The sequence below is a fragment of the Delphinus delphis genome, chromosome 16 (assembly GCF_949987515.2).
Source record: "Delphinus delphis chromosome 16, mDelDel1.2, whole genome shotgun sequence".
In the NCBI taxonomy this organism is placed as follows: domain Eukaryota; kingdom Metazoa; phylum Chordata; class Mammalia; order Artiodactyla; family Delphinidae; genus Delphinus; species Delphinus delphis.
In genome coordinates, this window is record NC_082698.1 from 81,027,592 (window position 1) to 81,055,088 (window position 27,497).

General features: G+C 49.8%; 1 protein-coding gene and 1 non-coding gene across 2 annotated transcripts in view; both read left to right on the plus strand.

Annotated features, from left to right (window-relative positions):
• Nucleotides 1-27,497, plus strand: part of SIPA1L2 (signal induced proliferation associated 1 like 2) — a 220,763-nt gene that overhangs the window by 180,527 nt on the left and 12,739 nt on the right. The window contains exons 11-18 of the mRNA XM_060035062.1: nucleotides 1,104-1,187; nucleotides 2,621-2,721; nucleotides 3,077-3,180; nucleotides 4,812-5,197; nucleotides 9,492-9,716; nucleotides 11,850-12,003; nucleotides 14,293-14,512; nucleotides 23,313-23,444. Coding sequence (XP_059891045.1) covers nucleotides 1,104-1,187; nucleotides 2,621-2,721; nucleotides 3,077-3,180; nucleotides 4,812-5,197; nucleotides 9,492-9,716; nucleotides 11,850-12,003; nucleotides 14,293-14,512; nucleotides 23,313-23,444 — 1,406 coding nt within the window. The remainder of the gene's footprint in view (nucleotides 1-1,103; nucleotides 1,188-2,620; nucleotides 2,722-3,076; nucleotides 3,181-4,811; nucleotides 5,198-9,491; nucleotides 9,717-11,849; nucleotides 12,004-14,292; nucleotides 14,513-23,312; nucleotides 23,445-27,497) is intronic.
• Nucleotides 20,041-20,113, plus strand: TRNAE-CUC (transfer RNA glutamic acid (anticodon CUC)). Its single transcript has one exon. It is a non-coding gene; the product is annotated as a tRNA-Glu (tRNA).

A 27,497-nucleotide genomic window follows, 5' to 3' on the forward strand; every position in this document is an offset into this window, starting at 1 on the left:
TTGTTTTAACTTTCGCATAACTTGTGGGCCATGGAGACACCGTGAGTTTCCTCCGAATGTCTTGTCAGGCTCTCGTCTAATAGAACGTATGCTGTAAGCAGACGCTGGGCCAGGCTGTTTGCTTGACGGGTCATCACCTTGGCCTGTTACTCGGCCTCTCCCAGTCTCCAGTTGCCTCGTCTGAAAAATCAATTTAGCAATAATAGAGACCTCCACAGGGCATTAGGACAATTGAGTCAATCAAGAGAGGTGAACTGCCTAGAACCATTCCTGGCACCTAGGGAGCCTATACAGGCATTAATAATAATTGCTAAGATGAAAACACGTGGTCTTCCTCTGCTTCCTCCAGTCTGTTCTTCTAAGAGTGAGTGCAGGAATGGTGTTACCTCAACTTGACACTAAGTCATCTGGGCTCTTGGTCTCTTCTCAAAGGTCTGCTGAGTTTATAAACTTCCCATATTCAGAGAAATGCACGTAGTACATAGCCCAGGTGAAAAGGGGGACATCGGGAAGGCAAGGGGTCTGCAGAACGTCCCTTATTAGCATAGAAGTTAGTAAATTATAAGGAAGGGTTCTAATAGCAACAGGGAAGTTGGCGAGCACATCTTCATCAAGTGAATTCTCACGATGATCGATCATTTTTGTGTGTCTGAAATAAATAGGATGGCATTCAATCGATGTGTGGAAGTACATGGCTTTGCCAGAAATTTAGGGTTTTCTCTCTGTATGGATTTTAAATATAGAACCACAACGTGCCTTGCATTAAGTCTCACAGACCAAGTAGTAGTGATGTTTTCATAATTCTGTGCTCTTGGGGGTTCCGCGTGTTTCACTGGCGTCATTAGCTGTGCTTGAATTCTTCAGTTGGTGAAGCCTTGTTTCCGCCACATCTCTTTCTTATAATAAATTACCAACCGAAAACCACCTGAAATCTCATGGCATCACCAATTCTTAGTTCATTTGTCCACGACTGCGATGCGTGTTTCTCCTTTTCTTCATCACTGAAAAATGAATTCACTTGTAAAACAAAACAAGCCAGGTCAGGAAGTTGGCAGCCTGCAGACCCCTCAGGGCCCGGTTACTGATTCTAGTCAACCTTTCAGAAGTTCACCCAGCAACCAGTCCTCCTCCAGTGATCCCGGACCCGGCGGGAGCGGACCCTGGAGACCACAAGCTGGATACGACGGGTACCGCTCGCTTTCACCTTTCTGCGGGCCCCTGGGGGGCACTGGTTTGCGGGGCACGTTCAGAAGCGCTTACTGTGCACGAGGCCACTGGGGGACAGAGAAATGAAGACAGACCTTTGATAGGACGGGTGCATCCAGGCTGGACAGCTCACCATTTCTGTGGAGGTGGCACTCATTTGTCTGTATTCTGAGCTTGTCTGATTTTTTTTTTTAAATAAGGGAGAGTCTTTCTGAATATGTAAAAGTTAAGGATTTGGAGACCCTGTGGGCGATGGCCCTTGGGAGTTTCCCTTCACTTGAACTGCTGACGAGGAATAAATTCACAGCCTCTCTTGCAGGCGTTTTCTCTCCCAAACCCAGCCTAGAATCAGAGAAGGCAGATTTAGCAGGTCCCTTGTAGTGTGTGAGCAGAGCATCTAGGACCCTGAGGGCACCTGTGAACAGGACACAGAATTTGCTGATACAGTCAGTCAAGGGAAACAGCAGGGCGGGTGTGCTTTCCCATGGAGATGCGGGCCTGGCTCAGGGCAGCAGTGTTTCTGTGTGCTGCTGGGGCCCAGTGTTGTCTCTGCTGCTCAAAGGCGCTGGCTGTACTGATTAGACAAGAGAACGGCCAGGTCCGCCGGGGAGGCTTTTCACCGGACCAGAGAACCTTCCATTACTGCTCTCGCACGTGCCCAGGGAAACGTCTCTCCCCAGCACGCTCCTTCCTTCTGGTTTGGGCTGAGAAGTAGAGCTTTGCGGTCCGAGTTCCATGCATTTCCTACCTTAGATCCTAGAGGGGGTTCTTAAAAGTGGTACTTCAAGAAATGTTTCTCTGTTGAGTTGCATTTTTAAAGTAGAGGGGAGTCTTTTCTGTCAATGGAAAAACCACTTCTGGCTTTTTCTGCAAACCGGGGTCTGTAACTGGGATTCTGTAAGTAAGTGTCCCTTTGTAACGTGAATAAGTTTTCTGCAGTTTCTTTTGGAAGAGTGAATTGTCCTATTTGGGGGTTTTCATAAAATAAAGTCCACCTGGATGTAGTCTAGCGCCAATCAACCTGATTTTCTTTTTCCTTAAAAACTTTGATATAAGAAAGTATCAGTGCACAAGAGAAACAGCGACAGCAAAAGCAGTGAGCCCCTCCTCAGCCCATCAGGGACGAGCCGTCTGACCCCAGACAGTCCCTCCATCCCCTGGCGTCGGCCACCGCCTTTATCTGTAAACAGTGTCATCCAGGTGCCTCTATGGACCCAGTGGTGAAACGAGAGCCCCCAGTTCCAGATGCTCTAAGTCTCTCAGGCAGGGCTGGGCTGGCAGACTGCATTTCCATCTGCCAGAGACAGCCTCTGTTTAGGGGTCCCTGGGATTGCCCCTCGGGGAGCCAGCACACACACGGGACAGTGGTGGGATGATGGGGGGCAAGGCGGGCTCAGCTCTGTGTTCTTTCCAGGTGCCAGTCTCCCCTGCTGCTTGAGCACCAGGGCTCCGGCCCTTTGGAATGTGAAGGGGCCAGGGAGCGGGAGGACGCCATGGAAGGAAGCAGACACCCCGGTAACAAGGACCCCTGCCCCGAGGCGCCCCTCCCTCCTGCCCCCTCCCTCCCCCATCACTCGTTCCTTCAGCCGTGCACGTCTGGTCAGCTGCATCCCGCCCTGTGCGAGTGGGCTGCTGGACCTCGCGACGTCGTCTGGGACGTGGTCACGGCGGGTGGTGCCTGGGGAACAGACCGTGAGCGTTGTGGGCAGTTCTGCCTGCTCCAGGGTGTCTCCATCGGCAGGACCGGGAGAAGGTCCTAGAACCACAGTCCTCTTCGCGGTCACTGAACCATTCGTTGGGCTCCTGCATTTCTTCGCTCCTTCGTTAACACGAGAAATGAAATGTTAAGTCTTCTCTCTCTTTGTGGCAGAAACCAAATGGCACGGCCCACCTCCCAAAGTCCTGAGCTCCTATAAAGAAAGAGGCCTGCAGAACGATGGAGGCTGCAAGGATTCCCCCAATAAGCTTTCTCACGTGAGTCCTTTCCTCGTGCACTGGCGTTCCTTCGGCCCTTGTGATCATCTCAGCACACGCGGTTTAGTACCGTTGTTGCCAGGGATTCTCAGGGGTGTCTTTTACCTCACAAGGCTCTTGGGTGGAGGGGAAAAAAAAAAAAAGAAATGAAAAGCTAAGGGTTTTTTTGGGTTTTTTTTCCTCCTTGAGTTACAAAGAACCACAAAGAAAGGTCATACCGTAAATTATCGGCAGAGCCAAGATCGTAGACTCAGCCTTTGATCCTTGGTATTTTTCATCTGTTAACTCTGACCCACTTGTGGGCACAGCACAGAAGCGGAACCTGTGGAGCGGGGTGTGGGGTGGGCGCCACTCTGCCCGGGGCTCAGTGGACAGCCGCAGATGGTGCGCAGTAATGCCAGCCCCAGCCAACTGACAGGCAGCCGGCGTTCCCACAGTGCCCGCGTGGTTTGGTTTACTTTCCGCAAAAATGAAAAAGCGGGCCATGTCGGTGACTGTAGCTCAGTGAATAAAACTCCCAGTTAAACGTGCAAACAGGAGCTGTAGTTGTTGCCAAAGGCGGCCAACCTTACAAAGCAGCTGAGTTTTCAGAACCTGTGGGCGCTTGATCAGGCCTTGAGCTGAGTTGTTCCTTTCCGTCTCCTCCGTGCGTCACCGGCCAGCTGTAGAGCTGGCCGAGTGTTACCTGCGAACACGTGGCCTCCGTCTCTCAGCTGTATCCCCAGCTCGTCTCGAGCCTCGTGGAGCCGCTCAGTGCCGCCTGCACAGAAGATCCATGTGTGATAACAAAGGGCAAGAGGAGTTGCTTAAGGATGTGACAGGAAGGGAGGAAAGGCCAAACCACTCGCAAATAGATCGGGGCGCGGCTGGGTCTCACGACTGACGATTTGGGCCTCGTTAGTTTTCCCAGCCTGAGGAGAGGGGCCATGTCTGTACCAGGACATTCTCAGACGGGGACATTTACCCTGTTCTCTTGGGATCGCAGAGCACTCCCGAGAGCACCCCATCTCGTCAGCCCCCCGGGGCTGCCCCGACTTGGGCCCTGGGGCATGTGGCTCACGCTTACACCGTGCTTCTGCACGTGAGCTGGTTGGGTCCTTGCAGTGATCGCTGGGCTTAGAGTAATAAGCAGAGGGAGGGATCGAGTGGCTGTCCAAAGCCCCATCGCTGTGATGCAGACCTGGGTCTTCAGCCCCAAACGCAGGGCTGGCCCTGTCATTCGTCGTAGGAGCATCTTCTGGAGGAAAGGCTGCTGTCCTCCTTTTATTGATTCCCCACGTGCTTTCTCAGCTTCTGTAACCTTCGTTGATTACTTTCTGGTTAGCGACACCCTGGCAATACTTCGGCGTTTCATGCACAAGTGATTGAACAAAGACTTGAAAAGATAGCCATTTAGATTAAGATGAATGATGGGAGGAATTATGCCTCAGGGCGACTTTTGCATGAAACCAGGACATTTTTTAAAAGGAAGTTCTTTCCTTGCCTCTCACTGACAAGTGAGCAGAAGGGGTTCGGGTGAAATCATCTGGTTTGTAGCTTCCTGAGTCTGGTGGGGGCGGGGAATGACCTCTTCATGAAGAAGCAAAGTGTGGGATTTGTTGGAAGCCTTTCCGTTTCTCTTTCTTCTCAAGATTGGAGAGAAAAGCTGCCCCAGCCATTCCAGCAGCAACACACTCTCCAGCGACACCTCTGGCAACAGCGATGACAAGCACTTTGGGTCCGGGGACCTGATGGACCCCGAGTTGCCGGGGCTTACGTACATCAAGGGCGCCTCCACGGACAGTGGCATCGACACGGCCCCGTGCATGCCCGCCACGGTCCTCGGCCCCGTGCACCTGGCGGGCAGCAGGTCCCTGGTCCACGGGCAGGCGGAGCAGTGGGCTGACTCGGACATCCCGGGGCCCGATGACGAGCAGGCCAAGATGTACGCGGTCCACGGCTATGCGCCCAGCATCTCCGCCGGCCATGCTGCCGACGGCAGCCTGGGCGACCTCAGCGAGATCTCATCCCACTCCAGGTAAGTCCCCGCGCCGCCACCGGCGCCCGCTCCGGGCACCCTGGGCGCCGTCGCCTGCGCTGGGGTGGGAGAGGGGCCCGAAGTAGGACCAGCAGGCGCCTGAGGTCATTGCCACCTGTGTGCCACGCGGCCTGACTTCAGAGGAGATGCTTGCTTCCAGAGTCTCCTTTGAAATGTGCACACGAATACGTTTGTGATTCTATCTTCCTTTCTCTTGAAAGTTGAGAGAAAACTAAACAGAGATGCTCATGGCCCTTATCAGACCACTCATCTCTCTCTCCCAGTTCAACCTGTGGTCCCTGATTTTCAGGAGACGGCAAGCTGGACAGCGCTCAGGGGATAGTGGGCAGTGACGGGGCGGGGGGGTGGCCTCTCGTCGTCCCTCCGAAGGCCCGTGCCCCGCTCTGCCCTGGTCCGCGGGCCCCCTCTCACCAGCGTGTGCACCAATGGAAGTATGTTCACAGTGACAGTCCAATTAAAAAAAAAGACTAGCTAAATGTAAAGGAATTGTATTCTAGCTACGAATGTGCAGTATGTAGCTATGAGTAGTTTTAAACTCCTGTTTGACATACGTCTGTACAGAGACTTGAAAACTCATAATTGGTGATTCCTCCCTTCAAAGACCAGGCAGAGAAACGCTTTCATTCAGGTTTGGCTGTGCGTAGAATTCACTGCACACCGACGACCGCTCTCGTTTTCCTTGCTGCCTCCCTGCTTCAGCTCTGAGTGACTGTCTGACTTTTCCTCAGAACTCTTCTAGCTGCCGGAGGGCAGTCAGATGAACACGGATGGGATTATCCTTCCAGGTCCCTAAGGCCGTGGCAGAGACACTTCTCCAGCGATGGTGCTTGAGGCTGGCCGTGGGGTTCCCAGCGCCGGCCTCTGTTCTCCTCGGCCGCCTTCACCCAGGCCGAGCCCGCTGCCCTCTGACCTTCTGCCCGTCCTCACGCGGCCACTGCCGAGCCTGCCTGCACACACGTGCTCACTGCCGCCTTTCTGCTTTCCTTCTCCTGTCGCTAACGTCGTCGTCTGTGTCTTACATTTACATCATTTGTGTCATTCGAGGGCATTTATGTGACAAGTTAAAGAAAACTGCACACGAATTAGCTCACACAGCGAAGGTAGTATTTTGGCTTATGGAACCCCACGGGCCAGAACTGTGAAGGTTCTGCTTTGACGCAGCAGCTCACATGATGTCACCTGAGACCAGGTCCCCCCGGTCCATGGGCTCGGCAGGACGGCCCTGAAATCTCAGCAGCGAGAATGGCTGTGTCACCTGCTGTGTCACCTGCAGGCCTCCCGTGCTACTGCTCCCCGTCACAGGAAGAAAGTGCGGATCTTTTCAAGTTTCTGCAGACATGCCCCCCCGCCCTACCACCAGTGTCTCTTCACGTGTTCTTGGCTTTAATCACTGTGCTCTGGGGGCCTGGAGGTCAGTCTGCCGAACCACGCAGCTGGAGACTGGGGAAGAGAGCCACTTCCTCAGAAGAAAATCAGAGGGTCGTGTCCCTGGGAGAAGAGGGAGGAGATGCAGACAGGGCGTCCTGAGCACCCACCATAGGCTCTGTCTTATTCCACTGGGCAGACGGAGTGCAGGATATGGAAACTATTTCAAAGTAGAGACACCTATTACTTTTGACCAGTTCTCTTTAATAATTTGACTTTAAATAGGTTTAGTAATAACTAAAATAATATTTAAGTGTTATCAGTGGCTTTGGTTACCTGAATTATTCCTGTCTTACTTTCAGAGACAGTTTTGAATTGGCCAGGCTGTAAAAACTGTCTTGGGATTTTATAATCTTCTGGTGTCTTGTTCAGAGTGTAGAAGATTTTGTAAAATGGCTGATTTCCTGATACCTCGTTAGAGAGATGTAATTGGCATCACAAACAGAATTTTGTATTACCGTTGAGGAAAATTTCAGTGGAAACCGCTTTCAGAGCACCTTCTTTTATGAATAGAGTCAGGATATTTATAGGGATTTGAAGTCAATTTTCTGGAACACCTTAAGCATTCATTAATGTAATGGGTCAGACTCGTAGAAAGCACAGGAAACTGCTAGATTGCATTTCTGGTCGATGTTCTTTCCACCCCTTTACGCTGGACATGAGCACAGCGGTTGCAGAAGAGCCATGTGCTGAATGAGAGGCTCCTTTCCCATCCAGGTGCCTTTTTCTTGCCCTTCTTAGTTGACAGTGACTTTAAAGCCACATTTCAACTCCAGTTGCAGGCTTTTGTGGAATTCATCATTAAAGTAACTCTTTTGAACACTTCCTCCTGTCTGTCCCCTCACCCATATGGGAGAGCTAGAGAAAATAAGATTTCAAATATTTTAAAGTTTTTTTTTTAATTTTAAAATATTCAAGTATTTTTAAGTGTTATCTATTAATAGTTTTACATGTAAAATAAGACTTGAAATGTCAGCGTGTTGAGGTAAAAGGCTCATTAGTGCACAAGGGACCCACCTACCACAGTGATGCCGAGACTCTGCAGATCCCGAAATGCCAGGACCCAGACCGGGACGCACACTCCCTGTGCTGATGAGTACCGTCGGCCTCTGAGTGTGTGGTCAGCTCGGAGCTGAGGCCCGCTGCCCAGGGGCTCAGTTGTGACTGGGCGCAGTCCAAGGAACAGGAGAGCAGGAGAGCCCCTTGGGGGCTGGCATCAGCGCCGAGCACCCTGGCTGGTCACCCCTCCAGCCCACGCACTCCTGTATCCCACCATGTCTTAGCTGCGTCCCAGCGCTCAACCCTGGTTGACATGATTTGTACTCAGTGTGGATCTCACCCCAGGCTGCTGCCTCCTCTCATCTAGAGAGCCTGGGCCTGTCTCCTTCACTCCGTAGCCACAGCACTTGGTACATACAGGTCCTTGAACTTGACAGGCATTGGAATGTTTGTTGAGTGAAGGAGGGAAGTCTAAGAAGGCTGTTGATAAATGCTCGTTGATTGAGTTAGTAACCCAGTGCCTTGGGTCGCCTAAGGAGACAGGAGGCACCAGGGTCGGCTTTTCGCAGCTCCCAGACCATCTATGACACACTCTTAATACTCTGATTCTGGTTTTCCACCACCAGCATCACTGCCACCCCCACCAGCTCCACCACACACACGCACGTTCCCAACAGCCATCCAGGAGTAGAGCAAGCGTCCATTATGTTTGTGGTGCGATTCCGGGATTGCACTGAGAACTGGGAACGGGGACTTACGACCCCTGAAGACAAGCTGCACTGATGCGAGGCGAGACGGGGCTGGAGGGAGGGGTGTGCAGGAATCACCACCCATTAAGACGGCGCCCCTGCCGCTCCATGCTTTTAATTCAGCAAACCCGTTTTGGTTGGTTGGTTGTTTTCTTTTTCCCCTACGAGGGCAGGGCACTTAGATAAGAGCTCAGAATACAAAGCAGTATTCATAGGAGGCTAACCAAGCTTTTGCAAAGTGAAACAAGTCAACTGCCAAAAAAACAAAGCAGAAAAACCCATGTTCTGGCTTCTCCTGTAAATGGCTCATGTGATTCTCTGGTGTTTGCACTTATTCATGTCATCATACTCTACTCTTTGTAAAGGATTGAGAGTTGGCAGTGAAACTCTAAAATAAGAACGTGAGTCTAGAAGGAAAGGATTCATGAAAACCTTATTGCCAACATTCTAGAATGTTCATCTGCTTCAGAGGAAACCTTTAGAGCCACGTTACTGCTGCTAGACACGGGGTCTCGCCACGTTGCTCGTGAAATGGATTCCATGCATTTGTTCTTAGAGTTTAACTTTAAAATATTTTACTATTGGGGTCAAAGACATTTTTAATCAAGCCTGAATGAGGAAAATGGAAAAGCACACCGGGCTTGTGACCATTGCCCCAGGTGCTGGTAACACTGGACTCTCATCATAAGAGGCTCCCATTTTTGCCAGTCTGGTGAGCGTGCCCTGATATCCTGCAGTGGTTTGCACTGGTTTCCTTGGGGATGGCGGAGGTTGAGCCCTTCCTCTTATGTTTATTCACCATTTGAGTTTCTTTTCTTCTGAGGCATCACTGTGGTGCCCATTTTTCTATTAGATTTCCCCTGACTGGGCTTTGAACATCCTTCTGGCCACAGGCATACAGCTTTGCACATGAACACCCTTGGCCTGTGGGAAGCAGGGCATTCCAAAGGCACGTGGCAGAGAGGCGGCCACATCTGCCCCCCGCTGCCCGATTTTGCTCAAGAGAAGGACAGGAGTCGTGCGTGGTGGCCCTGAGTTTGGCAACGTGCCCGCACCGCTGAGATCTGATTGTATCGCGGCTTCTGTCTTTTTCTCCCCAGTGGTTCACGCCATTCAGGAAGCCCCTCAGCTCACGGTTCCAAAATTAGTGGGTCTCTGGATACGTCCAAAGTGTACATCGTGTCTCACAGCAGCAGTCAACAGGCCCCGGGGTCCGTGTCCAAGGCCTACCACCGGCAAGGGGCCATGAACAAATATGTCATCGGCTGGAAGAAATCGGAAGACAGCCCGCCACCCGAGGAACCCGAAGTGGCTGAGTGTCAGGGGTAAGGTGTCCGGGGGGCTCTTCTCTAGGCAAACCTTGGGCATCTGGGGCATGGACCAAGCTAATGTATTTTCCCCCCCAGTAGAAACAGATTTTCTAAAAAAGAGTAATCGAGAAACATCTTGGTAAAGCTCTTTAAATGTTGGCATTTATATTTCTCTTGAAAAGTCTTCCCTTTCTTTGATGTTCTCATATAAAATTAAAACAAATTTCTTTTTTTTTATATAAATTTCTTTATTTTATTTATTTTTGGCTGCATTGGGTCTTTGCTGCACGCGGGCTTTCTCTAGATGTGGCGAGCAGGGGCTACTCTTTGTTGCAGTGCGCGGGCTTCTCATTGCGGTGGCTTCTCTTGTCATGGAGCACGGGCTCTAGGCACACGGGCTTTAGTAGTTGTGGCTCGTGGGCTCAGTAGTTGTGGCTCGTGGGCTCTAGAGCGCAGGCTCCGTAGTTGTGGCACCCGGGCTTAGTTGCTCCGCGGCATATGGGATCTTTTCTGACCAGGGCTCGAACCCGTGTCCCCTGCGTTGGCAGGCAGATTCTTAACCACTGCACCACCAGCGAAGTCCCTAAAACAAATTTCTGTTCCTTGCTTTTATATTCACGTACCATGTCCTCCTCACCTCTGTACGTCCTCGTGACACACGTAGTAGACCCTCGGAGCATACTTATTGACGTATCATTTGTCAATTTTAATAAAGTCACTAAGTTAGCAGGAAAAAAGGCTAGCAATTTTTACTTAAACACATAGGGAACTGGAATAGTGCATTTTATTAGTGATTTTCGGTGTTACCTTATTATCCCAGCAGTTACTGATGAGACCTGGGTTTGTTTTTTTCTTCCCTACGTCTTTCCCAAAGCAGATAGGGCCTGGAGCTCTTGAGCACGTCTACCCCCGAATCTCAGGGCCCACAGCTGGGCACGTGTGACGGCCTCGTCACAAACCCTCCATGGTGTGTCTTCCCACGGGGGTTCCGTGCAGAGCCCCCATCCCCCGGGTCTTGGGTTCTTTTTTAGCTCCCAAGCCAACCACATCTTTAGTCACATTTAAAAGTTTTGAAAGCTTCTTCCCCAGTCACTGCTTTCATGTCGTCAGCGCTGCTGCTGCTTACAGAGCCGAAAAGTTCGGGAAACCTGACCTACCTCAGGAACAAAGCAAGAGACGTAGCGAGTTCCGATAAATCGTTCTTAATTTTGAGCATGTTCATGTGAGTTTCATATCCTGATAATTCCCCAGTGAGCCGTCACCCTGCAACACAGTAGCCTGGCTTTGGAGATGGGGTCATCTCGGTGATGCAGGACAGTCACACACAGGTCATCCTCGGCAAGCTGCCGCCCTGGGCCGTGGTTCCTGGAGCATCACGTTTCAGGTTGTGCGGCCCGTCCGCCTCGGCTGACAGTACAGCCCCTGGTTCCTCACCCACCGTGTCTTCAGGAACGTTCCGTGGCTCACATTACATTTGCAGACCAAACCTTTTAAAAACGACTCCCCAGTGTTCTCCCTGGAAAAGAGCTGAAAACAGTAATTCGGCTAGGCAGTCTTCTGTTGTCCATAAATACATTTCTGTATACTGATAATCAAGGGGGATAGCTGCTTCGTTTATTAAACGGCTTTGCGAAACGGCTGATAATAAAAATGCTTGGCGTGCACCCGGATGGATTACTGTTCAACATCAGGTGCCCCGGGGTCTGGCTCTCCGTGTTGCAGGGTGGACGGTGCGTGGGGTTGCCCAGCCACAAGAGAAGGGCTTTCTCAAATTCCGGACAGGCACCAGGCTTCCTTCGAAGAACACGAGATAATCTCCGATGAATTATTGAAACTGTGTTTTCTGACACAGGTTAGGAAAGGGAAGACACAGCCTTATTTGAAAATTTGGCTCTATGTTTTTCTCATTCAGGGCTTTGGGGATCTGATTTGTTCTGCATTATTCAGAAACCTAAGTTTGCACTCATTTCACAAACGTAGGATGGCACGGGGATCTGGGAGAAATGCAGCAGAAGTGAGTCAGCGAGTTTCTGTGTGTATGAACGTGGTGGGTGAAGCTGGTGACTGGATTTTAATTCATAAGGCTACCGGCGTTTTACAGATAGGCTGATGACTCACCTTCATTTTCCTTCTGCCTTGTTTCACCAGGCTGTATGGTGAGATGGGTCTGCTGTCCGCCTCAGCTCAGCAGCAGGCAGTGGTGGGAGATGATGTCTCAGAAACTCAGCACGTGCTCTCCAAAGAAGACTTTCTGAAATTGATGCTTCCCGACAGCCCCTCGGTGGAGGAGGGGAGGAGAAAGGTTAGTGACTTTTGTGTAGCTTTGAAGTGACCGGAAACGCTAAGGAAAAGCGTAAAGAGACGCCGGGGCTTCCAGAGTTCTCCCACATGTGGCCTCTCTCGTGATCCTACCTACAGCTCTGTGCCCGGTTGGCCATTTTCACTGTTATTCCCCCAGGAAGCAGAGTGAGCCTGGGAGAGGTCAGGAAGGGCAGCTTTCTAGACGGACAGAGGAAGCTAGAGGCAGGCGGGCCTGGCCTCAGTTCTCGGCTGCAGTGACCATCGGCCGTGTGATTTTGTTCATGTGACTTAATCTCTTGGCCCAGCGTCGTCCTCTGAAAAAAGGAAGCAATGATAAATGTATACAGAGTTACAGCCAAGATAAGAACCAACTTCACAGAGGACCCGGATATAACAGGTCATCAGAAATAGTAGCTGTTAAAATTCACACCGCCTGGCTTTTGCTCCGGAACTTGTACCAAGGATAGAGTTCTCCAAGCCATCCTGCTTGGGTGTAATCCTGTTCCAGAAATGGGCTGGACTTAGGTACTGTACCGCCTGGCATCGTAAATCAGATGGCACCTGCCCCGTGCTTGTAAGCCGTGCCCACCCACAAGGAAAGGCCACGCGTCAGTCTCACAAACCAACCTCACGTTCGAGGGCACAGCTTCATGACCAGGGCGCAGACCCTCGCTATCGTTAGATGACTTCACTGTCCTTATTAGTTTCCGTTTTATTATGTGTCATTACAGTCTCTTAAATCACTTTGTTAAGTAATGGAAAGTGAAAAAGGACCCCCAGGTAATCCAGCCCAATCTCCTCTTCTGGCAAGTAACTGAGGCCCCAACTGATGAAGTGTGACGTTCGCATAAATACTTGGGGGCAGAGTCAGCCGTGGAATGCAGGCCTTTCTCCCTTCTAATTCAGCGCTCTCTTGTCCAAATGAAAAGAAAAAAGTCAGGCATGGCCATCTTGACTGTGATCAAGATAAACGGCAAGGCTTTGTGCTACCGTCTTCCCTATAATAAAACGATGCTGCAATTAACCTAATTGTGTTCTTAGAATAACACTCTCATGAGATGCTACCTCAAAGCCGCTTTAATCTAATGGGCCTGTAATCATGTTCTGAAGAGCCTGCTGGTTGTGTGTGAAGAGGGAATCTCGGAAGAGCTCAACAGAATGAGTCCTTTTTTTTTTCTTTAACTCGTATCAAATCATGTATATGGTACTGTATAAGCTTGGGTGCGGGCTATTGTACCGAAAGTGCAAATAGCTTTTCTTTTAATAGGAACAACCTTCTCCTTGACATGTGTTTTTTTTTTTCTTCTAAGACAAATCGCCTTCTTTTCGTAGTGCAAACGTAACTTCGCAGTTCGCACACACTCTGGTTCCCATTCATCAGCTGGACAGACTTGACAGGATGAAAGGGACACATAAAATAGAAACACTTTACATTCACAAACGTAAATAACCGTTTCTGTATTTGCTTGATGCAAACGTTCTGGCTTTTACTATTATTGATGTAAAAGGAACGTGGTTCAGGATATAAAAGAAGTTGGAAATTCAGATTTGATCTAATTTTTCTTGAGTTTTTGACTACTTGCTTCTTTAGTATGAACTTTCCCTACCCTATCTGTGATTTAACACAGTAATTTTAATGGTTTCTTTAAACCTGGTTACGATTGATTACTATAACTCAATTCTCAACAACTGTAATAGACTTCTGTGAGTGAAACTTTAAAGTATGTAGACAGTAAGACTTTCCTGGACCAATACTGTCTTTCTTGAACCTGTGTGTGGCTTAGAAAGCTGCAGTGCTCAAAAATTAATATTATTATTATGACCTAGATTAGGTTGAACCTCGCATGTAGTTGATTGGTACAGAAATCACCTAATATTAACATGTAGTCATTTCCGATGAAAATCAAGCCAGCACTAGGTGTGGTTTTGAATAACCGTTGCCTGAAATGGCAGCGTTCTGTATTTCCAGAAGCTGCCACAGCTAAAAGGTTATGGAACCTCCATTTAACATTTCAGAACAGAGCTGTGCCTGTCTAATTCGTTGTGATATTTCACAGAACGTCCAAGGAGGAAAAGAGCCAAACCCAGGAACTGCAGGAAGCCCTTGTGCTTTGCCTCGGTGACCTGCGTGCCTGGTTGTAGCATCCCTAGGCTGAGGCTTTACGCGCACCTGCTGCTCGGAGATGCTCCCACGGTGGTCCGGGACCCCCCCTAAGGCAGTCAGATGAGTTTCACGCTGTCAGCTTTCTGACATCTGTTTTCCCTTCCCTCCTCCTGTCTCAACCCCTAGTTTTCGTTCTATGGGAACCTGTCCCCGCGCCGCTCGCTGTACCGCACGCTCTCGGACGAGAGCATTTGCAGCCACCGGAGGGGGTCTTCCTTCGGAAGCTCCCGAAGTTCCATCCTTGACCAGGCCCTGCCCAGCGACATCCTGTTCAGCACCACCCCGCCCTACCACAGCACCCTGCCACCCCGGACCCAGCCGGCACCCAGCATGGGAAGCCTGCGGAGTAAGTGCCCGGGGTGGCCCGAGCTGTCCTCGTGGGCTCTCTGGGGTGGGTCTCCTACCGGGGTTGGAGGGACTTGTTTATTCTTTAAACTATATATCATTTGGTGGTGCGTTTTCTCTCTTAGTGATTTTTGAAGGTGGTAAAAGCCCCAAAGTGGACATTTTTTAAAAGTTGAACACTACTGCCAATTTTTCAGAAAATCGAAAAACCCGTATTAAACGTTTTCAGCAGGTAAAATAGTGACCTTTATACTCAGCTCAGCTATTACATCCGTAAAGAAAGAAGTGTCTAAACCTGATAAAGAGAAAAGGGCGCCACGGTGGTAGATGTTCCGGTGGGCAGCACGCGGGGAGGAAGGTTGGTTTTCTTGCCTCCTGTGTCTGTTTCTTCTTGATCTTCCAGATCTGGTGAAGGCGAAGGTGGCAGGTGGGCATCGGGACACCTGGGTCCCAGCCCTGGCTCTTCCCACGTGGTACCATGTCCCATCACTTAGATTCTGTGTCCAGTTCACTCCAATTTATTGGCCACAGGTTGACTAGATCATTTCCAGATGATTTTCCTTCAAATCCTAAAATCTTTCCTTTTTACATAGTGTTAGTTTCCTATTAACATGTCGGTGTTGAAGCGTGATTTTTTTTTTAACATTAGTTAGCTTTATTTCCTTTTTTCATAGTTAATTTCTATTGTACAGGAAGAATGAGGATTAAATCAGAAATATGTTCCTTGTCAGGGTTTTCTTAAATTTCATGGTAGAAAGCATTATCTTTAGAACCAATTTGAACTTCATAATACACATATAAGTCCCAGGCTAAATGAAATAAAAGTTCTAATAATCTTTCTAATGTTTAACATAATTGGAAATGAACCTTGTCTCATAAAATTCTTAATCCATTTCTTTTTTTTTTTTTTTTTTTTTTTTTTTTGCGGTACGCGGGCCTCTCACTGTTGTGGCCTCTCCCGTTGCGGAGCACAGGCTCCGGACGCGCAGGCTCAGTGGCCATGGCTCACGGGCCCAGCCGCTCCGCGGCATGTAGGGATCTTCCCAGACCGGGGCACGAACCCATGTCTCCTGCATCGGCAGGCGGACTCCCAACCACTGCGCCACCAGGGAAGCCCATCTATTTCTTTAAGTAACATAATATCCTGCCTGTTATGAAAAATCCATTTGCCTAAATTGGAGAAATACTCCCTCTTGATAAAGGTATGAAGGTCAGACAGACATATTCTAATACCCTAATATTTCTCCAAATGTTTGTCCTTGTTTGTAAATAGGTAACTTTAATGGCCTCTTAAAGCTTTCCTAAAACCAGTAAAACTCTATTTTCTTGAGATGTCATATCTTCCACTTAAAAATGCTTGAGGTATGATTGTGAAACCTACAGTATAGACGTTACGGTAGTTCTTACATTCTACCTTTCATGTGCTTCCGTGTGGAAGACGCACAATTGACCCTTGAACAACAGGGATTTGAACTGTGCAGATCGACTTACACACAGGTTTTTTTCCATGTAAATATCACGGTACTACATGCTCCACGGTTGGTTGGATCAGGGGATGTGGCACCTCGGATACGGGGGCCAACTGTAAAGTACATGCAGATTTTCCACTGTGTGGGTGGTCCACGCCCCTAACAGCCACGTTGCTTAAGGGTAAACTCTCTATCCTTTTTTTCGCTTCACTTTTTTTTTCTTAATAAACATCATTTACTTAGAGCGGTCTTAGGTTCCCGGCAAAAGTGAGCAGAAGGTATGCAGACTTCCCGGGTACACACCCACTGCCCCTGCAGGTGCTCAGTCTGCCCCCGACCACAGGGAACACTTGTTAGAGGATACTAACACATCTTCATCACCCAAAGTGCGTAGTTTGCGTTGGGGTTCACCCCCCCGGCGTCGTACATTCTATGTGTTTGGGCAAATGCATGGTGACGTACCTACCATTGTAGTATTTTACAGAGTATTTTCATCTCCCTAAAGAGCCTCTGTGCCCCACCTGTTCATCCCTCTCTGCCCCTCACCCCTGGTAAATCAGTGGTTCTTTTTTTACTGTCTCCATAGTGTTGTCCTTTCCAGGTGTCGTATAGTTGGAGTCATACAGGGTGTAACCTTTCCAGAAATACATTTAATTTTCCTCCGTGACTTGATAGCTCACTTCTTTTTAGTGTTGACTTCTGTTCTATTGTCTGGGTATGCCGAGTTACCCTTTTTTAAATATTTATTTATTTATTTATCTTTGGCTGCGTCGGGTCTTCGTTGCTGCGCACGGGCTTTCTCTAGTTGCGGTGAGCAGGGGCTACTCTTCATTGCAGTGCGCGGGCTTCTCATTGCAGTGGCTTCTCTCGTAGTGGAGCACAGGCTCTAGGCACTCAGGCTTCAGTAGCTGTGGAACACAGGCTCAGTAGTTGTGGCTCGCGGGCTCTAGAGCGCAGGCTCAGTAGTTGTGGCACCCGGGCTTAGTTGCTCCGCGGCATGTGGGATCTTCCCGGACCAGGGCTCGAACCCGTGTCCCCTGCATCGGCAGGCGGATTCTTAACCACTGCGCCACCAGGGACGTCCCTGTGTCCTTGCTTAGTATGTTCAGAGGTACAATGGAAACAGGCAGGATACACTCTCCACTATCCGGGTTAAAAACTGCCTGACTTGCCTTCATTGTCTCTCCTCCTGGGAAAAGCAGTAAGAGTGGTCCTTGCTGTTTGCGCTTCTCAGATGAAACCTTCTTATTTGGCCACGTGACTCCTCCAATTTCTAAACTTCACAGCCTACTCAGAAAAAAAAATTCTCTAGGTTTGGTGGATCAAATGACAAAATATAAATAAGGGAGCTGGGAGTAATTTGAATTAATGCGTCTCCCCCAAGACACTTCTGATTCCCTCCTCCCTCCCCACCAAGAGGCTCAACTGTAAGGATCTGGTTGTCCCTGGGAGGATGCTCGCCCCTGGGACCCCTGACGCCCACACTCACCTGTGTGGTTATTATTCCTGTATCTGCTCAAGGCAGATTCCAGTCATCTTTTGCTTTCTGTGGTTTCTGGTCGCTCAGCAGAGCCCCTGTGAGCAGATCTCGCTCGGAGAGTAGCTGCAACAGTCTGACCCTGGAACAAGCCAGAGAGTTGACAGGTGGGAGCTTGTGGCCAGCAGATGCCCGCGAGCGAGAAATGAGGACTATTTGGGGTCGCCCAGGGGTTTCTCTTAGTTTCTCAGAGACTTAGCTTCACGAGGACTTGCAGTGGCAGTTAGGTTAGTTCTGCCAGAGTGTGTAACCCTGGATGGTTCGTTAGCTACAGAGGTTGAGCAAGGATATGCTGAGGCACACGTATCCTCCTAAAGTTTCCCGGGAAGCATCTGACCTTCCGCTCATAGACACTCATTTGGATCTTGTTCCTAATCTGCAGCAAGGACAGCACAGGGGAGGGTTGGCAAGTCCATCTCTTCACAGTGAGCCTCTGGAGACCTCATCGCCGCACCTTTTCTCCATGTAATTATCAGTCACAGGCTGCTCGTTCAGACAGTTTTAGCTTTTCCAAGTCTCAAACTTGGGCCCATCTCAGAATCTCTGTTCTCCTGAGACCAGGATCTTAATCCAGCCTTGGAAGACAGATGACACTTAACAAACACACTTTAGATGTGACTCACGTCGTGATTCATATATATTTCCTGGGGGCGGTTTGGGGATCCCTGAATGTGCTGTATCATTATGTCTTCAACTTGGAGGTATAAAAATAAGACCAGCTCGAACAATTGAAACAATTCTGAGATCTTTCTGCCTTGCATTTAGGGCCTTTGTTTCCATCATTGGTGGATTTCAGAGTAAAATTTCCTTTGAGGCCCAGGTAGAAAAAAAGAATAGGGAGTGGCCATTTTGACACACAGTTCACAGGCCCGAAAACCAGTGATATTGAAAAGCTCTCATGCCCTTGTCTGCTTGGGCATGGGGTTACCTGGCTTTGTTCAGTGCAGTCCCAAGCATTCGCAGGTTTAAAGCATGTTTAAAGAGAATTACTGATTTTTTACGAAATGGAGTTTTATGAAACACTCCAAGGAATGGTAGAAATCTTCCTATGTGGGTAGACTTTTAGAACAAGAGTTCTTAAATTTTGAAAAATAAAACAGGGTATTAGGACTACCCTGGTGGTGGCAGTGGTTAAGAATCCGCCTGCCAGTGCAGAGGACACGGGTTCGAGCCCTGATCCAGGAAGATCCCGCATGCCGTGGAATAACTAAGCCCGCGAGCCACAACTACTGAGCCCACGTGCCACAACTTCTGAAGCCCACGCGCCTAGAGAGAAAGCCCGCGCACAGCGATGAAGACCCAACGCAACCAAAAATAAATAATAAAAGAAAATTAATTAATTAAAAATGCCCAACAAGGTGTTAGGTTCTATATGTTCCCAAATCCTATAGTTGTGACCTAGGCCCCCCGCAAAGGATGCTCCTTGAAGTTTAAAAGCGAGTTTTAGCAGAAATAAAAGAAATTAGTGTTTTCCTTATAATTTAGTACCCACCCAAGATGCCACAGACCCCAGGTGCAGACGTAGTGGTGTGCGGCCTGCAGAAGAGTTGCCCTTGCTTCCGCCGGCCTCGCAGACAGCATCCGTGGCCGTCGGAGGAAGAGCATATTCTCCGACTCTATGCGGCACTTCTTTCTCTTTTTTTCAAATGTTCTCAGTCTCCTCTGTAATAAACATCCCTTGGTTTCTGGAGAGTAATTGTGAAACCACAGCTATCTGACCACCAGGAAATGCTAACAGGAAGGCTCGTCCGCATTTAGAACAACAGCGAGAAAGTCAGACTCAATAAAGCTGGTCCCCGCGATTTCAGGGTCGGGATAAACAAACAGGAAGCCCCAAGATCGATGTCCAGGCCAGAGAGCAGAGACCCCGGCAGCGGTGCCTGGACACCGGCTGCCCTTCAGAAGCCGCGAGTCGCTTTCTTTCCTGGGTTGGCCGGAGGAGCAGCGTGGGCTCTGGAACAGCAGTGGCTCGAGAGGACTGGCCTTGAAATAACAGGCTCTGGTACCTAAGTCGTGCCTTTTCCTCCCCATCTGGAAAGCTCAGGGAACAGCCCAGTTACAGCTGCTGTGGTCACGCCAAGCGCAGGGGCTGGTTCCTGTACGTACTTTCCCAGACCCCAGAGTGGCACCAGCAGGACTCACCTGCTCCTGTCGGCCCCTCAAGGGCAGAACCTGCGCCTGTGGTCATCCCATCCCCAGGTACCGATACGGTACCTGGTGGGACCCAGAATACAGCAGGTGCAGGGTAAACGTCAGCTGGGTGAGACCTAATGTCAGTTATAAGTATTATAAAGAATTTTTGGTGGTTTGGAGTCTTGGACCCCAAAATTTAAAAAAACATAATTTTTTTTCCCGATTATACGATTTTCCAAGCATTGCAAAAATTTTAGGTGCTTTTTAAAAAAAAAATTTATTTTTTAATTTTTTTTTTTTACAGTAGGTCCTTGTTGATTATTTATTTTAAATATAGCAGTGTGTACGGTGCTTTTCATTTTGATAATTCAGAGAGAAACTTAGGGGAATTCCCTGATGGTCCAGTGGTTAGGACTCTGCTCTCTCACTGCCGAGGGCCCAGGTTCCATCCCTGGTCAGGGAACTAAGGTCCCGCAAACTGCACAGTGCAGTAAAAAAAAACAATACAGAGAGGAACTTAGGCGGCTCCTACTTCATTTCAGGTGACACTCCCTGGGGCTGCCCTGGTGGCGCAGTGGTTCAGAGTCCGCCTGCCGATGCAGGGGACACGGGTTCGTGCCCCGGTCCGGGAAGATCCCACATGCCGCGGAGCGGCTGGGCCCGTGAGCCATGGCCGCTGAACCTGCGTGTCCGGAGCCTGTGCTCCGCAGCGGGAGAGGCCACAGCAGTGAGAGGCTCGCGTACCACAAAAAAAAAAAAAATATATATATATATATATATATATATATATATATATGGTGACACTCCTTGACACTGGTGTCGTCCTGCTTACTGAGCGACAATGCATTTGGACCTCAATCCGTGCTGTCTCAGAGCTCTCCTCCCAGAACTCCTCTTCCCCAGGCAGCTGCTGCTGGGCTATGTCTTGGTGACTGTCACCTCCTCGGACAGGCCTCCCTCCGACATGCCGCGGCTTGTATGATCTTGTTCATTTGTTTCTTCCCTCTCCCCGTGTCACTTGCCGTGTAAACTCTGTGGGGGGGTGGCCTTGCCTGTCTTCCCCACTGCTCCACCCCATCCTTAGGCATACAGTAGGCATTTAACAAACACAGCGTAGATGGTGGAGTGGATAGTACTCCAAATAAACTCTCGAGGGAGGGAATCTTCTCCAATTTACTAAGCATCTTTGCCAGTTCTGTAGTGTCAAATAAACACGCAAGTCCCATTGACAACTCGGGGAGAGGAGTGACTGTTTACAGTAAAGAAGAAATATCCCTCCTTTTCCTTCCTGGTTCTCCATAGAAGTTGGAGGAGGTTAGAAGGACGCCCTGGGTTTGCCTCTGACTGTGACACACCCCTGCTCTGTGGGTCGCTAGGCCCACTCACTCCACACACGCTCACTCTGGGCAGGAGCTTCCCGGCCACCAAACTTCAGGTTGGTCCCACACAGAGTGAGAGCTCCGATTTTTTTTTTTTTTTTTTTTTTTTTTTTGCGGTACACGGGCTTCTCACTGCTGTGGCCTCTCCCGTTGCGGAGCACAGGCTCCAGATGCGCAGGCTCAGCGGCCACGGCTCACGGGCCCAGCCGCTCTGCGGCACGTGGGATCCTCCCGGACCAGGGCACGAACCCGTGTTCCCTGCATCAGCAGGCGGACTCTCAACCCCTGCGCCACCAGGGAAGCCCGAGAGCTCCGATCTTTAACCCAAGATGGTCAGGGCTCCTTTGTCAGTCCCCCGTTGGGTGTTTGGGGAAGATGCTCTTTGAGCTCACGAACGCAGGAGGGACAGGAAGAGGGGACAAAGGGCTGTAGCCCAGCCCTCCTCTCTCGCTGCCTCTTCCCCTCTTGCCCTCTATTATTTTGCTGTCTGCCTTGACTCCTGTTAGAGCCAGTCAGGGCGTCGTCTGCTGGTGCTGGGGAGAAAGCAGACGGCGCACAGAATGCGTACCGGGTTTGATTTTAGGGGATACCAGAAGCTCAGGTGAAGGGTTATTTCTTTATAAAGGCAAAGAAAATCCTCAGGTTCACATTTCTTAGCGATACGTGACCAAGAGACTGTACTTTCGGTAAAAATGTTCATTCAGCTGAACAATTTTTCACTCTATGATGTTTTCCTCTCCAGTGAGGGAAGGAGAGGCAGGGGGTGAGGGACGTGCCCCATGCACTCCGGCTTCCAGCTGGCCCGGGGCACCCTTCCCAGCGCTGCGACACGCACACCCCTATTCCTGACCAACTCAGCCGCAGGGAAATCAGTGGCAAAAGTAATTCCCACCTAGTCAAATAGTTTCTTTTCACTTGGTGCAGAAAACCTGCTTTAAGCAAAGCAGCTGATGTGTTTGAGAGACGGGAAGTGATTGAGGGTCCCTGGGCTTCCTGACCTTTCTCTCTGGGGCGGGGCGGGGGTGGTTGAACCTTAAATTCTGGGTGAAGATGGGACCTGGGCGGGGTCAGCCCAGCCTCTGCCCTTCGGTGCCTCCCTGGGTTCAGAGGGGTCCATCAGGAGAGAAGCAGACAAGGACAGAGGACATCACACATAGAACACGCTGGAGCACTTGGAGAGGGAGGGTGGTGGGAACGGCATTGATAAAATACCCGTTACTGGTTTCCCTTCAAGATGGAGGGGGTGACGGTTCCACCTTTAAGCAGGTTAACGTTAAAAACAGAGTGGCTTCATCGTTAGCTCTAGCCGCTGTTAGAGGTAGGCTAAGGGCTGCATGTGGAAGGTGCTGGGAAACAGAGCATTAGGGTCCTTCAAGGCCAGATCACAGGCAGCCTCTGTCCTGGTCCAGGTGCGAGCATTTCACAGTTTCCCCAAAGGATGTGGGCGCTAAAATTACAGGTGCACTTGGTTAATTACATCCCCTCCTTAATTGCGGGCTCAGACGGCCAGGTGGTCATTATTTTGATTGGTCTAATTAGTCAGATGTGTCCGCGAGCAGCTGCATACCACATTCTGGGCAGGGCCAGGAGAGGCACCTTAGAGAAGGTCCAGCCTTTGGGAAATTTGTCCACAGATGCATAATGAGTTCCTAACAACCAGTATGGCTAGTGACGAAAACGCTTCAAGTCCTGTGATGAGAGTTTAAAGAGAAGAAATGTAAAAGGTCTGTTTGCACAGAGAAAGGAAGACTAGCAAACATTCGGTGCCAGTTAGGGAGAGGGGTTTGGTTTAGCCAGTGATCGAGCTGCCTCATTAGGTCAAAAGAGTCGTCCCACCACCATGTTTGTACGTAGCGAAATGTACAAAGGAGATCGCACCCAACCGTGTTTACAGTAGAGGCTTCAGCGCTCTTCCCACAGGGGGAAGTCACCCCAAGGGAAACAGGAAGAGATCCTGAGGGTGGTCAGACTGGGGTGGTGTCCTCGGGAGAAGCCCACCCGGGAGAAGCTCGCCTCTGCTTTTCTGATTCGTGGGAAGGCTCAGTTCCAGATCTTGCTCCCGGCCCCTGCCGGCTGGCGACCTCTCAGTGAGCCTGGAGGTCGCAGCTTTTTCACAAAGCCCCTCCTCTCGAGTGCTGTGTCTCTTGGGTGACTGCGGTGGGATGTCTGTTTCTTTACTGGGACAGGAGATCTTTTACAGAAAGCTCCCTGGGCCCCTCTGAGGGCCCGGCCGGTACCCGTGCTGTGTGATCTGACTGACACTCTGGTTTTGTTTCTGTCTAGATGAGTTCTGGTTCTCCGATGGGTCCTTATCAGATAAGTCCAAGTGCGCAGATCCCGGCCTGATGCCCCTCCCGGACACGGCCACGGGGTTAGATTGGTCCCACCTCGTGGATGCTGCCCGGGCGTTTGAAGGTAACAACTCACAGCCTCTGGGGCCGGGGCAGCAACACAGGGATCGTCCGGGTTAACGTCTGGATGCTCTGAGCATCTTCCAAGAGGAAAACCAGGGGATGGCTTGGGCTGAGACTGAGGGCCTTTCCTTAGGGAGAACCAGGCACGCAGGGAAGTAGCACCGGGCAAAGGGCCCCGAACCTGCTTCCAGGTCAGGCGCCAGCTGTGACCTGGCAGGTGTCACTTGTCCTCTGACACCTGTGTTTTCTTACCTGGAATATAGAGGTGGGGATCTAGGACACAGACTCTGTCTTTCCTCCCAACGTGACGAGGTGAGACAGGAGGAGAAAGCCTTTCAGAGGTCCAAGCCACCCAGACAAGCACAGGCCTAGGCCTCTGGTGGCTTGGGGTCCCTGCAGACTCTGATGTGGCCTCCTTGACCCAACGGGTCACCCTGCACGGGCCCCGGCTTCCTCCTCTAACCATGTGGTCAGGATGGCGCTGGGCTGGCTGATCCCTGGGGCCCTCTGGCTGTCACACTGCCCTCCACGATCTCTGGAGAATGTTTCTGTGAATTTAGGAGGGAAAGCTGCACCTTTTCTCCAGGCTGCAGGTAAAGGGGGCCACGGACAAGGGAGCTGCTTGCCTCCCAGGCACCCTCTGCACCTTACGCGTGGGTCCAGGGACCCCGGCGACCCGGATTCAGACTTTCTGCCATTTGTTGCTACATTCTCTCCATGACCACAGCCTCTGCACCTGGGTGACCTGTCTGAGACTCCCATGTGTCTGCGTCTTCACTGCCGCCCCCCAGGGATGGCCACGGCCACCTGAGTGGCCCTTTTCTCTCCCTCTCCTTTGACTCACCTGCTCTGGTCATCGGTTCCCGTCACCTGTGACGTGCAGGCTTCAGGAAAGGGATTCAGATTCCTTTCCCAGGAGGGGCAGGCGCACTTTGCAGTCAGGCTGCTGCAGGCTGTGGAGGCCAGCTGCCCTGACTGCCTGTCTAACGAGCTGCCCTGCTAGGCCGTGTCTCTCATCAGTTGGGATCGGTGCCGCGGGTCCTAAGCACCATTTGGGGGGGAGTCTGGGGGAGGGGGGAGTCGAAAGCTCCTCTCAAGCTAATTCAGGGACACGTTAATTCAGTACAGGGACGTTTAGCTCTGGTAGATGGGGGGCGGGGAAAGTGTTGGGAAGAAACCCCTGCAGCAGGCACGGGCTGTTTCTGCTCCCTTTCTAGACAGAGTACAACGGTTTGGGGTTTGCTGCTTTACAGTACTCGTCCCGTGTGGAAACTTGAGAATGCCCCCGTCTGCTTGGTAACGCAGCCTTCATTCCTCTCAACCAGAAGATGGTTAGGGTGCGTTATAACAGCCCTCCGAACACTGGCCCGACGTGACCGAGCCCCAGAGGGCACGAACACGGTCTCCCCTCTGTCCAGAGCGGCCCAGGCAAGACGGAGCAGCATTGTCTCTGGCCTGTTCCATGCACACTGTTGTCTTACTGCCCGAGGAGAGTGTAAGAACTTCCATTCCGTCTTCTCCGTTCCCCCACTGCATAGATATTAGTGTAGTGCTTACCACACTGAATTCTGCATATTCACCTCTCTGTCTCTTCCTATTAGATGATGAGTTTCTCAAGGGAAGCCTGCTTCTTCAATTTGTCTTATCTCTATTGAGCAAGTGCAGATCAAGATAACCGAATGAGGAGAGCTCGTACAAAGGAGCCAGTAGGTCCAGAATGCACAGGGCCCTGTGCACCCTTGGGCTGTCTCAGCTCATAGCATAATTTGTAACCTCTGAGGTCCTTCTGCGTTTTGTGTCCATTTTTCTGATTTAAAACAACACATATCCCTTTGTCTCCACCCTCATTTGTGTCTTTGCCTGGCTCCCTTCCACCCCTTCCGAATAAAATCGCTGCTGTGAAGTGGAGTTTTTCAGGGAGCTGGGCTGCAGGTGGGAGGGCGAGAAAGCAAAACGGTGCAGACAGCAGTGACTGAATTGTCCATCCTGGGGGGCTGTGGTTGTGATCGCAGCCCTACGGCTGGGCTGCTGGCCTTTGGACAAGTCATTTAGCTACACGCCTTGTGCCGACACTGAGTGTTGGACACCAGTCCTCTAAGGTACATGCTTGTGTTGGGTTTCAGCCTGCTTGTCTATGAAATGAATTCCTTTCCAGAGAACCTGGAAGGCTTCTCCCAGCCCTACCCTCCAGTTCTGCAGTTCCATTCTTCAGGGTATTTGTGAGCTGGAGTTAGAGGCTAGCTGGGAGTTGGCATCGTCAGACAAAGGAGGAAGAAGCACAGACATCCCAGCTAGCCAGTGCCTCGGGGGCAGGGGTACCTAAGTTCAACCGAAAGCATGTGGGATTCTGTTTGCAGGCGGGGAGGACTTTGGTTACCTGACCTTTCTGAACTTTCCAATCAACATTTTATAGAAAATATGGAAAGAGTTGAGGTCATGTTTAAAAATTTCAGTTGTTTTCTGTTCTACTCCGTAGGGTAGCATGCCACCTTGAGACATTAGTCAGCTCGGGAAAATTCAAGAATCTGCAACTCCAGACCTTTGGCTAATCAGATTCTTTTGTATCGGTGTCAGCTCCGCTGTGACGCAAGTTGGTATGGTGGTGACCAGGCGTGATCCATCCCCTTAGCACTTTTTTAAAAAATTTATTTTATTGCAGTATAGTTGATTTAGAATGTTGTGTTAATCTCTGCTGTACAGCAAAGTGATTCAGTTATACATATATACACGTTTTTCTATATTCTTCTCCATTATGGTTTATCACAGAATATCGAATATAGTTCTTTGTGCTGTACATTAGGACCTTGTTGTTTATCCATTCCATATATAATAGTTTGCATCTGCTAATCCCAAACTCCCTGTCCATCCCTCCTACCCCCACCCCTTGACAACCATAAGTCTGTTCTCTCTGTCTGTCTGTTTCTGTTCCATAGATATGTTCATTTGTGTCCTATTTTATTTTTGTTTTTGTTTTTGTTTTTTTGCGGTACGCGGGCCTCTCACTGCCATGGCCTCTCCCGCCGCGGAGCACAGGCTCCGGACGCGCAGGCCCAGTGGCCACGGCCCACGAGCCCAGCCGCCCCGCGGCACGCGGGATCCCCCCGGACCGGGGCACGAACCCGCGTCCCCCGCACCGGCAGGCGGACCCCCAACCACTGCACCACCAAGGAAGCCCTGTGTCCTATTTTAGATTCAACATATAAGTTATATGATACACTATTTGTCCTTCTCTGTCTGTCTTACTCCACTGAGTATGATAATCTCTAGGTCCATCCATGCTGCTGCAAATGGCATTATTTCATTCTTTTTTATGGCTGAGTAATATTCCATTGTATATATGTACCACATCTTCTTTATCCATTCACCTGTCGGTGGACATTTAGGTTGCTTCCATCTTAGCTATTGTGAATAGTACTGCTCTGTGAGCATAGACATCCCCTTAGCACTTTAAAGAGAAAGGTCTTCACCCAGATGACCCAGTTGCCCTGCCTGTGACATTGATCTTTTTGTACCAATTCTCAAAGCCATTTCTGAGCTAGACTCAACATCATGAAGAAAAGATAGTCCAGAAAATCCCCATGAGCCTGTTAAATCATTACAAACTAATAAAGGCAGTTCAAGATGCCTTACTGAGCTCAGGGCCCTCTGGAAGAAGGCTGTGCCCATACTTTGACATGAGTAGTTAGCACATGTGAAAACAGGCTTTTAAAAAGTGGAATGTGTCTGCCTATTTGATTGAGATACCACATATAAGTGATATCACTTAATTAGAATAAGTTATAGTAGATGAAGTCATTAAAAGTTGTCATATCGATTTCCCTAAAAGGGTATATATATATATATGTATATATATATATATATATATATATAATAGAATTAGGACCTATTTCTAATAAAAATTAAGATTTGAGAGATACCTTCAAAGCTTAACAAAGAATATCTACTTTATTCCAAATAGTTGCATAATACTTTTTTTTTAATTGAAGTATAATTGATAGTTGATTTACAATGTTGTGTTAGGTTTAGGTATACAGCAAAGTGATTCAGTTACGTG